Below are 16,160 nucleotides of genomic sequence, written 5' to 3'. Positions count from 1 at the left end.
TGTGAACTGACCAAGAGAACAGTTTGTTGGTTTTTTTTTTTCTTTTGAAATTGGTTCAAATTGAATTCAGAAGGGACAAACTGAAGCTGAATGTCATGGAATGTTTCCTGGTTTCATGGTGTAATAGAGCAAAAGAACCTCTCATGTCTGTAATGGAAATGTTGATTGTGTAATTTATAGGAGAACTGGGCAAAGCAGGGGAGGGCACAGTCCTGGGGCTAGCCCTGCAGGCAGCTTGATCATCTCTGCCTCTCACCGTGATGTGATTCTACTGGTGCCAGAGAAGGTGTATAAAGGCAAAATCTACTTCATGCAATGGGATTGTGAATTGAAGTAAAATATATTAACAGGGGAAGCTGTCAGAGTGTCACGGAGATGTCGTATAAACCATTGAACTGTGAAATGTGTATTTGCCTCCCCCTCTTCCCCACAGTGTCATTCTGGATGGTCTGACAGTTAAGAAAACAATAGACCTGATTCTCATTTACAGCAACTTCACTTTAACATGCTCTCACGATGCAGCAAGGCTTTGAAATGAGTGTAGCTGTAATATCTGCCCACTTAAAGGTCTCCTGTGTTGCCTGAGCTGAGTGAAGAGGCCTTAGGACAAATAAGACTGAAGCCCAGACTGTTTAATAGTCCATTTGTACAGCTGACATGAGATACCCCAAAGGAGAGTGCCTGGTATGGAAGTGACTTTCCAGACAAAGAGAATCATTAATGTTGGCTGCAGGGATTTGCAGTGCTGATCACCCTTTAGTTTGATCTTGCTGGGTGTAAGACATGGCTCTGTCCTTAGGGAAATGGTCTTCCACTGGGCTATCTCAACATCCGCTGTTCCTATTCCTAAGCTGTTTCAGAGGATCTGATAGGGATGGAGCTCTCACCAATGTGCTGCTCCTTCTGCTCTCCACAGCTTTTCTTATCATTGCCTTGATATTTGGGCTGGGCTAGGCTGTCTCCACTGCTTCACCCATAGCCATTGCTGTCCTCAGCTGACATGTGAAATCCCCATTGGAGAGTAAGCAAAGAATAGGCTGTGGAGTGTGTTTACATGGCTGATTTCTATGGATCCATCTGCCCTCATGTGTGTGTGACTCTTAGTTGTGCTTTCAGGATTTCATTGGCAGCCAGTTGTAGGGCATGTCTTACCTATCCCAGTCACAGAACTGAGGCAATTGCCTTATCTGATTGTCCCAAAGTCCTGAAGTAATTGTCTTGTTTCTCCCACTCCCTTCCTCTTAGATTTTCCATTTTTTGCTCTGTGCTCCTACATTCCCAATGTAAAATGCAGGGGGGAGGCAGACTCTCATTTTGGGTTCAATTTCCAAGCATTAATGTTCTTCTTGCTCTTTTCTTTCTCCTGCAGGTACCTGATCAATGTCACCTTTGAAGGCAGGAATTTGTCATTCAGTGAGGACGGATACCAGATGCATCCCAAACTCGTGATCATCCTTCTGACCAAGGAGAGGAAGTGGGAGAGGGTAGGACATGTTTGGTAATTCTCAAACTGTGTTGGGGGGAGGATGGAGGAAGGCTCCAGGCAAATAATGCCCCCCACCTTTCTGTATCTCTCATCAAAGACTGGCAATCTCCTTGCATCCTGGACCACTGGTATCTCCAATACCCAGGCTGCTGTCTTCTCCATGCAGGATGCCATTACATTCTTCCATTAGCGTGCATAAAAAATTAATCAGCTTCTTGTCTGTAACCTCTGAACGTAAGTTTTCCTGCCTTTCAGAGAAGGGACCTCTCTGCCATGGGTTTCAATGGCAGAGACAGAAAATATTTCTCTGTGTGGCTTGGAGGCAGTGAAGTTCAGTGTGCTAAATGACTGTGACTGAGCTACAGCTACTTAGTAATATATGCCAGTGTTAACTTCATTGCCTGATATATCTGGCCAGTGTCATTTGCAATAGGATGGTGCATTAAGTAGGATGTGTATGTGAGATCATATCGAGTTGTTCAAAGATGCAAATTTGCATATTTTTGAATAATTAGCATGTAACCCAAAGCACCATTTTAGAAATGGTGTGGATTTTTGTGTTAATGTAATGCTTTGGTTCATTTCACTTCCTTTGGTTCATTTCACTTCCCACATAAATGTCAGTGGTCCAGGCTCAGAACACGCACTCCCAAAGGGTTTGAATTGAAGCAGAAGAGGTAGTTTGAGGGCTAAGAAAGTAAGATACAAAAAAAGTGATCAGGGTGAGAAGTCAGAGTGAAAGCAAGGAGAATTCAGCAGAATTCTCAATTCTCTCAATACCTATGAAGAGCTTGGTCTGAATGTGATCATGTATGGCTTAGAAATATGCCTCTTTGCCTCATCAGCCACAACAAACCTCTTGTTGGCTGCTTGTTCTATGCATGGACTTACAAGTGGGCTGCGTGGCAAAAGCCAAGAAGAAATTAATGGGGAAATGAGAATGAAATAAAGAGTTGTCAGGAGAAGTGCATTCAGAAAAGAGCTGGAACAACTTTTGAAGGAGGCAGAAAAGCAATCTGTTTAGTGCCTGGCATGCACTAAGGTCTCCCAGTAGTTGCAGGAGAGGGGAGAGGGTGAAAGGTCCCATCTTCTTCCTGGTTTCCAGGAAGAACTGTGTACCTCACAGTCTTGCTGCTGTGCAGACCAGGTGAGAGTGTATGGTCTGGGAGAGTCAGCAGATGTCTCAATGGGACAGGAGTGTGAAGAAACATACGGTGTGGCATCAGCACATGTGGACAATTCTTGGACGTGCTTGGAGGCAGGCTGGTGGGATATTGCGGAGAGGGTGGGCAGGCAAAGCTCACACTGCAGAGACCTCGTGTTAGGCTCTGTCCGTCATGCAACTTCACTGAAGCTCACCAGGCAAAGTCCAGGAGGATTTGTTCCTAGCTGTCACCAAATTTGTTCTCACAGAGGAAAATTCCATTATCCAAGCAGGAAATAGAGGCAGTAGCAGCATAAGTCCTGATAGGGATTATTAGCCTGGATAGTTGTGGGGAATTTGTTGCTGGAATGTTTTGCAGGCTCTGGGGAGGCAGAGATAAATGCAGTCCTGTTTTTACCCTGCTTGTCACATGCATTACGTTGTCACAGCCTCACTGAGGGCTCAGGAGTTTCCAGGAGTGGTAAAAGCAGTTGTTCAGTCTCTGATAGTGTATCTGTGGTCTCTCAGATGAACCAATTAGCAGAAAGGATGCTGGTGAGCTGGAATGTTGGGGCTAGACCTAGAACCTTCCTCAGCCTTGCTGTCTGTGGGGACTACTTGGCATTCGTTAAACCAAAACAGCTCTTCATTTCATAGGAGCTGGACTGAAATGAGACTATGGCGAACAACAGTATTAGCCATATGAAAATCCCATAGTGCTTCCTGAACAGAAATGTTTTACCTTGAGTTGGAAGATCAGATTATTATAATCAAACTCTGAGCTGTTTGAATTTTACACTGGCAAGTTGTGGAAAACACAGAAATAATCTCCAACATGCTCTAATCACAGCCAAATACCTTTCAAACTTGGCAGCTCATACTCTTCTCTTTTTTTTCTCCATTCAGCAAAAATGCAAATATTAAAATATAAGGGTGAAACAGAGCTCTGTGGCAAAGATCATCATTTTGTTCTGTGTTTGCAGAGAGTCAGGCCCTTAGTCTGAAGTGACGATATGGCTAATGTCCTGGCCCTTAACAGCTGCCCCCAGGCACTGCCACAGTACAAGCTAGAAATTATTCATATAGTATTAGCACACATTCCCAGTACCTTTGTAAGTGCATTGCTTTGCAGTGTAAAATCATCCAAACTCTCACTAAGTTTTGTTGAATTAGCAAGGTGCTTTGTCCTGGCAACTTCTAGTCAATATACATAAGAAACCGTGCAAAGTGCAGGAGAGTTCCTAAGTCAAACACTCAGACAGTAGGAGATGGTAGGTGAAAGGCTGCACAGGAAACACCGATTCAGTCCACCTGTGTGCATTCACTATAGCTCAGTCTTTAACTACATCACTGCATGCTTTTATCCATAATCAGATGTCGTGCCTGGAAGGAACATCAAGAGGTCATTTAGTCCCTCCCTGTGCCCAAAGGAGGGATCAACTAGGCTGAAATTATTCCTGATAGATGTTTGTCTCACCTGTTCTGAGATCCCTTCGATGCTAAGAACTCCATCAAATCCTGAGGCAATCTCTTCCATGGCTTCTTTCTCCTGCAGAGTTTTTCTACTGTCTATCTTGGATTTCCCTGATTGCAGTTTAAGCCCATTACTACTTGGAATCTCTCTAGTGGACATAGAGAATTGTTGATTCTCTTCCTCTTTTTATCTTCTCTATGTATGTTTGAAGGCTTCTGTCACATTGTCTCCCAGTCATTTCTGCTGTAGATGAAACAAGAACTTGTTCAGTCTCTCCTGGTAGGTCAAGTTTTCTAGTCTTCTGATCATTTTTATTAGTCTCCTCTGGATTTCATAACACAATTTACTGCTCTGTAGAGCTTAGAGCAGTTGATTCTTGAAAGACAGCAAAATACATTGTGCAAAGTAGGTCTCATGGTGTATACACATATAAAGAAATGCTTTAAAACATGTGTGATGCCTTCCATTTTCTGAGCAGCAAGGATTCAGTGACTGAACTGTTTCAGGATTTCAATCTGTGAATTTTTTTTAGATTTCGATTTTTTTGTCCCAGTTTGGGCATAAATATCTTCAAAACCTCACCAGTTATTTCATAACAGGAATTCATTTTCCAGAAGAGCTACAGCTGTCCCCAGACTAATCATAAATCTCCTCCTGCATCCTTCAGGCAGACTGAGGCCTTGCCGGGCTAACAATCATGAGAGAACATGTAGAGCAACCACTTTCTGGAACAGGGCAGTATCCTGAGCTCTTCTGCTCTTGTAGCCATGAGTAATGATTCCTCTTGTGATAAGCAATTGTGCTGCATCTCATTCACTTTTCTATTTTCTGCTCCTTAGGGGCAAAAGGCTGCATACCTTCCCTCACTACCTTTTAATCAGCTACTTAGCAGAGCCCTTTGCTTCACTGGCCACATAGCCTAGGTGTATTTAGAGTGCTTAGGTGCCCCCATTGTATTTATCAAAGAGAGGCAGATATGCAGATGGAGGTGGTAAAGGAAGTCCACCCTTATGTCCCATGAAGGGTCCTGCCTCGATAGAGTGATGAGCTGAGCCCAGAGATCTTGCAGGGTGAGCCAGAGACTCGGTACTACACTAGGTTTTGTGTCTGTGGGGTGTAATGTTTTGTATGGGAAGAGTTTTTACCCAGGCTTATTCTTTAGTAGCTGCCTTACTCCTCTGCTCTCCTATAATCCCACACGTGATGAAGACTTATTTGTGTCTTTATGATCTCTTTGTGAGAGATGGCAAATGCTGCTGTCTAGTCCACCTCTACTGAGGCAAGGCACAGTGGACCTGTCCTATTCGCTCCCAGATTCTCCTACTTGCAAATGTGGGGATGACTCAAATGTTGCTATGTCTGAGGCCCTTTTTGGAATTCTTTCTCTGATTTCTAGTGAATTTTGCATCACTTCTATCACTAGGTTGCTCTCAGCCTCTTAGTTTTACTGGTGTTTCTCTGCCTCTTTCCTTAGGTGTGTCACGGGGGGATTCAGAGCAATGTAGCTCATGACAGCAACCTCTTGTGCCACCCCACAGAGCCTTTAATTTGCAGTCTCCCTGGGGCATCTTTTACCATGCAAGCTCCAGTAACTCCTGCTCCTGGCTGGACAAGCAAAGATCCAGATGATGGGTTTGGTCAGGGTGTCACTACAAGTCATCTTAGAGGAGGACAGATAGGAAACTTATGCTGAAAGATTCATTCTTCCTGCTGCATGTGCTAATCCTCTGCCCCTATCAACTCTCATCCCCATCAGTAGATGAAATGTTTGCCTGCTGCTGCTCCTATAATTATGAGCGTTTGACTTTTGAACTTCTGAAAATCAATTAGCAGCATCTGTTCTGCTTCCTTTAGCCATCAGTATGGCCATGATTACAAATTCACTGACAGGCTGCTCTTAGTCTGGTCCCTTACACCATTGCCCACGTTAGTGTTCCCTGAGAATGGGGCCATTTGCTGTGACATGCTGTCAGATGCCTTGGTGACTGTACACTTTCAGTACTTCCTAACACTGCAACAGGGTGAAAAGCTGGTCCACAGCTCTCTTTCACATGGCACTTCAAGTGATACGTTCAGCCTCAGTCATAGTCCATAGAAGGTGTGTTTGCAACTTGTGTGACCCTGTCCACTGCTTGGGACAGAACTGTGTTATGCCCATCCACTCTTCAAAAGTGTTCCCTCAGCATGTGGGAGAGAGCTAGAGAAAGGAAAGAAGAGTTTAGAAAATAAAAATGGAAAAATAAGGTTTGTTTAGCAAGAAAAAAAGAGAGGAAGGGGAGCAAGGTAAATCTTTGGACACCTAAATCGTTGAAAAAAGGACGTTATGGTCAGTTGCTTTTCATGTCCACAGTAAGCAGAAAGAAGGAGACATCTTGCTAAATTTTCAAGCAGAAATATTTCAGTTAGATATGTAGGGAGATGTCTGACTGTTAGCATGGTGAGACATGGTGAGGCTCATTTGCTAGTGAGGCTCATTTGTTGGAGAATACATAGAAAAATATCCAACAGCACGGGGTCTAAATCTATCTTGTCCTGCCTTAGAGCTGGTAGATGCAGTGAGCGATCTCTCATGGTTCTCTGCCAGCCTACATTTCTGTGATTAGGTGAACAAGTTGAACCTGAAGTGTTTCACAAGAGACCACTTACTTGATAGAAAAGAAAAACTGGGTTACGGACAGGCTGATCAGCAAAAACTTCAAGCCTGGCCCAGTGAGGGCATCATTTCTGCAAGTTTCTACCATGTACCTTTTGTATGAGCAGGCAGTTGGCGCATGAAGACTATTGTGGATGACTACAAACAAAAGTCCTTATGGAAGGACTTGTCACCCCCTGCAGTCTGAAGCTTTGGAAGGCTGATGATGAATGCCACAGAGACACTGAAGAGGCTGTAGCTTTCGATGATGACACAGCTTTCAAATCTGGTCTCAAGTCTTTCTATGCATTAAAAGAAGTATTCACTATCCTTTATTTGTGTGCTTCAATGTCCCAGTGGCAGAAATAAAAGGAAAGGAAAGAAAAAAAACTGAAAATCTAATCACACACTGTGTGGTAGTGGCCACTCCATGAAAGGCCAATATGAATCATGTACCTGTTATACTGCTTAGCAGGTGGAAGGTTTTAAATTTTTTTAAATTTCATTTTCTGAAGGAGACTTTTTAAAAAGAAGAGAACAAGAATGTAGGGTATTGAGGTAAAGTCTACAGCTGTACAAATCCAAGCACCTTTTTTGAAGGCCTTCCCCTGGCTTTAGAAAGATGACGTTTTCCTTCTTGTGTTGTCTGGTGCCCACCTGAGGAAGCCTTTCTGATCACTTACACATGCATGCACAGGTATGCTTGCCTTTCTGGGGTAGAAGTTACTGCCTTTGGTCAGGTTCTGTTCTCCGTGTGGAGTTCTGGTATCTTGCCAGCATGTTCAGGGACTTCAGAGAGGAAATGTTTTTTTATCCCACCGACTCCTTTTACAGTGAGACAAGATTGGATTGTTTTTGCCAATCAGTCCTGTTTTGCTAATTTCCCTGTGTACATGGGGATTTATGACTCATTGTCCCTGAGGAGAAATGGCATAGGAGTTTGTTTAAACCTACTCAGAGTTAGTGACTGATTCTATTCCCATAGAACCGGTTTTTAGAAGGATATAGCTTCACTTAGGGCAGATGGACTGTTCTGGATTTAAGCACATATAGCTGAAATTAGAATGGGAGTCTGTACGTGCATTTCCCCCCTTGTTTGTAAAGTGTTCTTTCTGGACACTTCTCTAAGAGACTGTATTTTGCTGAATCTCTTGTTTCTCATTAGATACCAGTCATGCATCAAAGAATACATATTTTATGGATACCCCACTCACAACTGAGTGTCCCTTAGATACCTGATCTAGGTCACATCTGATTGGTCTCTTGATGACCCTGATTCAATCAGACAACCAGATGGCTTTATTGTGCACCTATGCTGCACCGACTGCCAGGATTTGGCCTGGCTTCTCACATTTGTCCAACACGTAACTGTATGTATTTGTGGCTAATTCTGGCCATGTTAATCTTTACACTGACTCCTAAGGAGAAGGACAGATGCAAGTGCCACACAAAGCTTTCCTTATCAGGTGATAAATGGAACAAGTGTTGTGAAAAAGCCTCCTATGTAAATCCTGGGGACATGCTGATTGAACGTATATTTGCAGACAGATAGTATCAGACCATCAGATTAGGTTATTGCATCCTGCAGTAATGAGGTAGTCCATCTCTTTGGCCAAAGAGGGCACTAGGTGCGTGCCTCCTCCTAACCACTATATGTCAGTATAAGATGTTTGATTTCTTTGCCTTTTGCTGAAGCAATTGCTGACTTTCTTTGATTGAATTTTGGAGTGTATTTGCATGATTCATGAGCCTGCAGAAAAATATTCTGGCTCTTCTCCACCATGCCCTACTCCTTGGCTACCAGAGGGAATTCTTACATTGAAACAATAACGGCTTCTTGGAGAGACCTTGTCCTCTAATGCAAATCAGGTGTTGGAAAATCTAGAGATCTTTATTAAGTTCAAAGTGCCTCTACGTTTTTCATGCTGGTGTAGCTGATGACAGTGATAGCAGCCATCTGACTTTTAGTGGAGTTGCCAACCTGACTCATTGGATAGAGCAACCCTTAGGACTGTACCCAGTGTACTGTGATAACACCTTTCAGCCATGGGAGAAGGCTGCTCTTGCCTTGGTCGAGTTCTAGGTAAGGGTTGTAGTCTGGGTCTTTCTTCCAACTGATTTGCCTATGCCACATAGCGAGGGGTGTCACTGCTCCTTCTTGCTGCAGTCACCTCTTGTGCATCACCATTGCTGTTTCCAGTACCCACTTATGGACTTGAGACTCTGGTCTGAAGGGAGCTGTGTGAATGCTAACCAGAAAGGTGGCTTCTACCCCAAAGTGGTTACACTTTAATTAGAAGACAAAAGGCAGCAGATGGGTACAGATGGACCAACGGGGGAGTACAAGAGAACAATCAGACAACATTAGTCAGCATGGTAGGCAGCAGGCTTTACACACCAACTGCCTAACTCTTGTGAACGCTTTGATAGGCAGCAGAGGATTATAGCTGGCTTTGTGCATGCATATGGGGGCCTCATTGGGAGTGTGAAGGGCAGATGGGGGAAAAGCAGTAAGGGTGCTTTTGTGTGCTTGGAGAGCTGTGGCTGAGGTGAAACAAAGATATCCAGTGCTGCTGTAAAATTTTCAGTCTTCTTAATATCCAAGGGGATAATCCTAACTTTACAGAGGATCCAAAAATCCTGTAGTAAGGCTATGTCTAACGATGCAGCAACAGCTCTCAGTGCAGGGTTGGTGTGTTAGTGCCAGAGTCATATCACTTCTGGTCAAAAGCCCTCCTTCTCATCAATTTCGAGGTTTGTGTAGCTGTGTCTGTGGTCCTTCCGTTTGGATGCCAGAGATGGACTGTTTGTCAGGGACTGTAGTGATAGGACAAGGGGTGGTGGGTTCAGACTTCAATGGGAAGTTCAGGTTAGATGTAAGTAAGAAGTTCTTTACTGTGAGGGTGGAGAGGCACTGAAACAGGTTGCCCAAGGAAGTGGTAAATGCTTCATCCCTGGCAGTGTTCAAGGCTAGTCTGGACAGAGACTTCGGTGACACGGTCTAGCGTCCATGGCAGGGGATGGGAACTAGATGACCTTAGGGTCCTTTCCAACCCTACCCATTGTATGAGTCTATGATTTTATAACCGTGAACATTTCATTGATTGTGGCAATGTGTTTTCCCAGCATGTTGATGATAAACATCCAGATCTTAGTTCAGGTGATAGTTGAGCTGCTGTGGGAAGATGAGCTTTAAATCATGGGTACAGTAATTAAATATTTCTATTGCAACACAGTACCAAGGATCCACCCTATCATGCCTGATCAGTCCGCAACATCCTCAATATCCTGAAAAAAACAGGAAGGAGAGTTTGACTTGGTTAGAGGTGAAAGAAAGAAACATAGCTGTTTTTTGTGGGTTTTTTTTTTTTTTTAGTTTGGTGAATGAAAACAAATTTATATTTCTTTTTGAGTCTATAGAAAATGTTTTTCTGATCTGAGAAAAAAAAAGGAAAAAACTCAGGTCATTTAAATATACTAGCATAGACCAATTTTGATAGAAAAATGTCATATGAAAATGAAAATTTTCTAAAGTTTTCATTTCATGAATTGCAGTTTTTAAGCAAAGCATGTCATTGTGAGATGTCTAAGTGATCTATGCTTCTACGAAGCCCCTCTCTTGCCATCTGTTCAAGCCACAATCCTTCTCTTATTTCAACCTGAGCATGAGAATGACTTTTTCCCCAAACTCCATTTAGGAGTGAACTGACTTTTTATCTGCCCAACAGTAATTGATCCAACTGTATTTCACTCAGGAGTGACAGTGGGGAAGTTGTGTGTCCTACAATACCAGATGGATACACAGCACAGCAAACTTTGCTTTCCCCTGCTTTGTCCCTAGCCACATACTGGAAATCACTTCAGGGAATCTGTAGCAGTGAGAAATTGCACAGGTTCCCCAGTGCCATTGGAAGAGGCAATTCCGTTGCTTTTCACATTTCACAGTGCTTTTGTGGCCAGAGAGTGCAATGAAAAGACAGATAAGGAAAGCATGGGAATTTTGGCAACTTTAAGATTTGAAATTGGTGAAGAAATGGCGACAGAGAGGAAGCAGGCAACCAAGCTGAGTCTGGAGGAAATGCTAGCTAACTTCTGCTGAAGGAGGCTCACAGTGAGTGAGTGTGCCCCTGGTGCCTGAGAGTGTGTTTTCATCTGTTTGGTTGCATTTGCTTGAGACTCAGTCTCATGTCAACGATGTTTTCACTTGGTCTGTAAATCCTTTGCTTTTTCTAGTTTTATGTTTTCTGAATGTTATTAGCTGGAGCCAGAGCTTCTGTTTTCCTTCCATGGGGCTTCAGAGAAGGGAGGGGCTGCTGTGCCCTCATCTGCATATTCACAGGACCCTAAGGTTTTCTTCCTTTTGCCTATTTTTTTGTTTTGCTGGTTTTGTTTCTCTTTCTCTGCCTCTTCCCCGTTTTGTTTTGTTTTTTTTTTTTTTTTGCTAGGATTTTGGCAGTTGCTTTTCCTGGAGTAGAAGCCTGGTCATATTTGCTTCTGAATGAATTTGAAATAAATTTTACTTAGTATGAAATTGCTCAGACTTTTTCTTTTTTTTTTTGTCCCAGTAAGGAATAGCTTGTTTGTTGTGTCCTTGCCTTGGTTTCTTTCCTCTGGTGTTGGTTCTGGTCAGCATTTTTGTGCTGGGCTCTCACACTCTCCTTGCTTTGGGTTTGAATCCCGAAGCGCATGGTTGACTTGGCTTGATGCTGACCTGCATCTTGGCAGTATTTTTTACTAGACTAGGACAGTCTTTTCCCCTGTGGCTTTCTCTGCACTGTTACGTGTTAACTTGTCTGTTGCTTTTCAAAGGTACCTCAGTGTTAAAATTGTGGTTATTGCTGAAGCTACTGTGTGCTTGAGTTGCTCTCACTGCTCCTGAACTCTAGCATGCGTTTAGTGTCATTGATTTGAGCATACAATATGTTCAGCGTCGTTTGTTTTCCCTCTGCCTGAATTGTGTTTTCCCCGAGTCTGTAATTTTTTCAGACTGCCTTTGGTAATGTTAGATCCCAGCACTCACTCTTTTGTTGCTTCGTAGTGGTTATCTGAGTTTCTGTCACTATTCTTTGGCCTTTCTTCCTTGTGAAAGGTTCTGGCATTTACTGACCTGGGTTCATTTCTAAAATGTGCTGGGGGTTGTGTTGTCTTCTGCTGATTCAGCAGTTTGTCAGGCTTATTTAATTTCCTTCTGCTGGGCTAGCTGCATTCTGCAGTGTCTCTCACTATGCCAAGCCTAGAAGATTGTTTGACAGCCTTTTTCTTGTTCCTGTTTAAGCTTTTGACTTGGTCTGCATTTTGTGTGACAGTTTCTGGTGCTTGTTTCCCTTAGGTTTATTTCCTCGGTTCCTGTACATGATAATGACTTACATTTCTATTGTTCCTTTATTCAAGAAGGATCCTAAGCACTTAGCAGAATTAACATACAGGCAACATTTCACTGTGAGTGATGTTCAGCCTCTTGTGTGGTGGAATGGGGTTAGGCTGCTTAATGATGCAAAACAAGGCTGCACAGCCACGTAGGGTAAGAAAGAGGAGTCTCAAATTGAAGGAAGAGAGGAAATTTTAATTGCACTCTTGCCAGTTTTGTCCCCAAAGCCTGTTTTGGGGGAAAATTATGAAGATCATTAAATGCCAGGAGTGATAAGGCCTGTGCCCTTCCCTTTCCAGATGATAATGCCTGAGCTTCAGAAATATGGTGGGAGGAACAAATGAGTCTATGACAAAACATAGTTCAGGATCAATGAAAAGATCCATTAATTTTGGTTAGATATGGATAATTTATTTTGGAAGTTTTATTACTGTAAATGAAAACTGGCATTTTGGTGTTTTCATGTAGACTCACAAAAGTCTTCAGATACTGTTCACAGAGGCAAAGTGGGGGAGGAAATGGCAGCATCTTCCCCCAGATCCCAGAGCCTCGCTATCCAGACGGTGAAGACAGACTCCTGGGCAATGGGAAAATTGCATTCGAGTCCCTTCTGCCTGACTCAGAATGAAGGTTTCAACTGCAGTCTCAGTTACATCTCAGGAGAGAGTAGGTCTAGCCCTTGGGACTGGGATATTTATTAATTCATTTAATCATTGAAACTCCTCTGCCAGTGAGTACTCAAAGTGTCTTTGCAGATGTTTGTTTGAATCCAAATTTCCATCACTTTTATTAATCATGTCTGATAAAGAACATGATTTTGGGGTGTGTGTTGAAGAGTTTGATTCATGGAAAATTCAGAAAAGCAAACAAACCTGCATTTAGATTGAAGCAATGCCTGTAATTATTTTATTTTTCCCCTTTATTGTTCAGGCCCTGCTTTGAAAAATCACTTTGGTGCGTGGTAACTGGAACACCATTTTGGTCATGCATGCATGCATGCATGCATGCATGAACCATTTTGGAGCATTCACAGCTGGCCCTTCCGAGACTGAGGGAACTGTGCAGCAGGGCAGCTTGCCACCCACCACATAACATGGGGTGCACACTGCAGTGTTAATGTTAATAGATGATGCAGATCCTTTTGTTCTAGTAGATCCACCCTGGTATTGTGTAATCCTGTGGGTTTTGAGAAGAAATTGTGTTTGCTGGTAAATCAACCAATATAGACTGGGTGCAGCACTGGGCAGCAGAGGTGTGCTGCAAGTTTTGCAGTCTATGTAGTGTCATACAGCTGTCTCACCTCCCAAGCTGGGAGATCTGGGAATAATAGAAAGAGTCCCTTGTGCAGTCTGTTGCCTCAGATCACCTCCTGCATGCTGAGTTTAACTGTTCGCTCCAAGCATCATCTGGGTGTTTAAAGAATTCGGGATTGTTCAGGTCATTTCTTTCAAGCCAATGTTTTACTTTTGTTCTTTTTTAGAAGTGGGAGCTATTTGCTTTCCCTCTTAGATGTGTGCTCATTTTCACCAAGGCCAGAGTTCTTTGTATCACAGAATTTAATTATGTTTGCTCTGTAAAGACTGCTGGGATTATGGCAGAATCTTGTTTCTGTAGCTTTTCTGCCTCTGACTGGGGATACCTGTGGACAGCTGCTTTCCCTGAACTCCTCCTGTGTATAGATCAGCCTATAACTGTAGCTTCCAACAGCTTCATGCCTTGTCCCTTTTCTTTTAAAAAGGGCTGCTATTTGAGGTCTTGGATTTTGGGATGGTGGAGGAACAGACCCATAGAGAGATCTGCGTGTCTGTATTTGAACAGTTGTTCTCATCTGTGCTCTGTCTTCTGTATTTGGTCCAAGAATAAATCCTGTGTGTGTATACATTTTTCCTGCTCATTGCCCAGACACCTTGCTCCAGCCTGGCACTAATGGAGACACTGTCTTACAAATAAAGATTAAAAGAGTACAGTCTTGTGAAATCTGCACTAAGGACTTTCTCCATTAAGAAGTCCCCTGTCTCAAATAAACACTGAAGTATTGCCAGGGTTTACTATGCAATGTTGCTTGAACTTTAGTTAAAACCTGGTTTCTGGTAGTAGTGAGTGGACATTTGCCTGGTTGCTGAGGATAGATCTTTTCCCAAATATATATTTTTGCCAGATAGAGAGTATGATCATTTTCTGTCTTTGAAGGGAATAATCAACAAGGAAAGATAGTCCAACTGAGGGTAATTAAATAGTAATGGGGAGGCAGGAAGTAGTGCAAAAGTGCATTTAGATTAATGGAGATCACTGGGTTCTTACAGAAGATGCAAAATAGTTGTGTGATGAACATGCTGGGGGCCTGATTGCTGTGAGTATGGGACAGGACAGGCCAAATGGAAGGCAAGTGGAAAGGAACTGTCTGGAGAGACGTCCACCGAATCTTTTGTTTCAGTTGTTCCATGTCTGTATGTGTGTTGTTCTGAAGGGCAAGCAGCACAGCACTACGAAGGGAAATCCTCTCTCTCTCAGATACGCTCTCCTCCGAGTCACCCTGCCTGTCCTTCTATGAGCAGAAGAGTGTTAGAGATTTCCCTTGTCTTCTGCTTGAGGGAAGGGCACCTAGTTTGTGCTGTGACAGAAGAAAGGACTGAGAATCCCCCTGTGCCCTGAGGAGCCCAGCGGGTCTCTGCACTGCCCACACTGTGCCTGCATGGGTGGAATTTTCCAGGAGCGTCCCCCTCCGCCACCACCATCACTTTGCAAACACCAAGAAATGCAACTCATGAAAATGCATTCTTAGCACACAGCTGACATGGTCAACATCTGGTTTCCAAAGAGAGTGATGTGAGAGACTGGAAATTGCTACACTGTGGAAAAAATGACTTGAGATAATTATAGATACCTAACAATACTATTTAATTCCTTCTGCTGTGTCTTTCCTACACTGTATCTGGTAAAGCTTCAGAGAGCTGAATAATTCTGACAGGGGGCAGTGAGAGGTGTGGATAAAAGAGAAAAAAAGTTCCTCCTGATTTCATTTAGGATCTAAAATGAAGGAAATGTGAGTGAAGGATCAGATGTTTTCACGTCCTGCTCCAGAAAGGGGGAGCATTTGCCTTTTTTGTGCATTGGCTATGGAAGAGGAACAGGATGTACAGGATGAGGGAAGCTAAGGAAGACAGGATCTCTGAGCACAAACTCACACAACAGGGGGAGCTTAGCATGAAGCCTCACTGGCAGCAGGGATGCTGCTTGGCCCCCATCCTGCTGAGTAGGCTCAGAGCTTGGGACCACAGGGGAAAAAGGGAGGTAAATTTTATAAGGTTGAACCTGTGCCCAGTGGCATGACTGACTGCTCCAGGAAGCAATTCAGAGGGCTTAAATGTCATACCCCTGCTCAAAACTACTTTTGCTGTCTCTGAAAAAGAAGGAGCCTGCAAAGACCAACCTCAACAGGCTCAAGTGAGGACAAGCCTGGATTCCACCAAGATCTCTCTGCTTCAGAAGTGCTGTCACTGTGTTGGCACAGAGATCCAGAGATCCTGTGTAGGCTGCTCCTCCAAGCAGCATGTGGCCAGCTGAAGTGATGACCTTCACCCCAAGAAGTGGGCAAATTCTCTTGGGTCTGCTGCTGCAGAGAGGGCACTGCATGGGTGCCTTAGAAGAGGCTCAAGAGCCAAGTAAGAGGACCTATGTGGAGATCAGAAGATTGTTTAGGAGAAACCCTCAGGGCTTAAGTGGCACATGTGAAGGTGTACAGTGGTAACCATGAAGGGCAGAACTGGGGAGCAGTGGGCAGAAGTAGAATTTGTGGATGTTAGATGTCAGTTCTAGCATCAGGGTGAAGGCACCCAGGAGAAGGATCCATAGGGACTATTGAAGCTTTCTGTAGAGCGCAACAGCAGGAGAAAGATGTTATGAAGGGGGGGTTGCGGTTCGATTTGGCTTGCAGTGTGGCCAGGGTTAGTGCAGATAAATGAGGATGCAAGGTTAAGATGAAGCCCATGTCTCAAGCCTTCTTGCAAGTTGTGTGCTACCTTTCTGCACTTGTGCTGAGTGCTGTGTTCCACCTCA

General features: G+C 43.6%; 1 protein-coding gene across 3 annotated transcripts in view; it reads left to right on the top strand.

Annotated features, from left to right (window-relative positions):
- The window catches only part of GRIN2B (glutamate ionotropic receptor NMDA type subunit 2B), a 219,378-nt gene that overhangs the window by 137,288 nt on the left and 65,930 nt on the right, over positions 1–16,160 (top strand). For all 3 annotated transcript variants that reach the window (XM_061361769.1, XM_061361777.1, XM_061361760.1), the window contains one exon: positions 1,370–1,484. In XM_061361769.1, the coding sequence (XP_061217753.1) occupies positions 1,370–1,484 (115 nt within the window). The remainder of the gene's footprint in view (positions 1–1,369; positions 1,485–16,160) is intronic.

Source organism: Neopsephotus bourkii, unplaced genomic scaffold, assembly GCF_033783945.1.
Source record: "Neopsephotus bourkii isolate Nb327-2 ecotype Australia unplaced genomic scaffold, CSIRO-AGI_Nbou_v1 NB_107, whole genome shotgun sequence".
NCBI classification, from domain to species: Eukaryota; Metazoa; Chordata; class Aves; order Psittaciformes; family Psittacidae; genus Neopsephotus; species Neopsephotus bourkii.
This window is presented reverse-complemented; position numbering and strand designations above follow the sequence as displayed.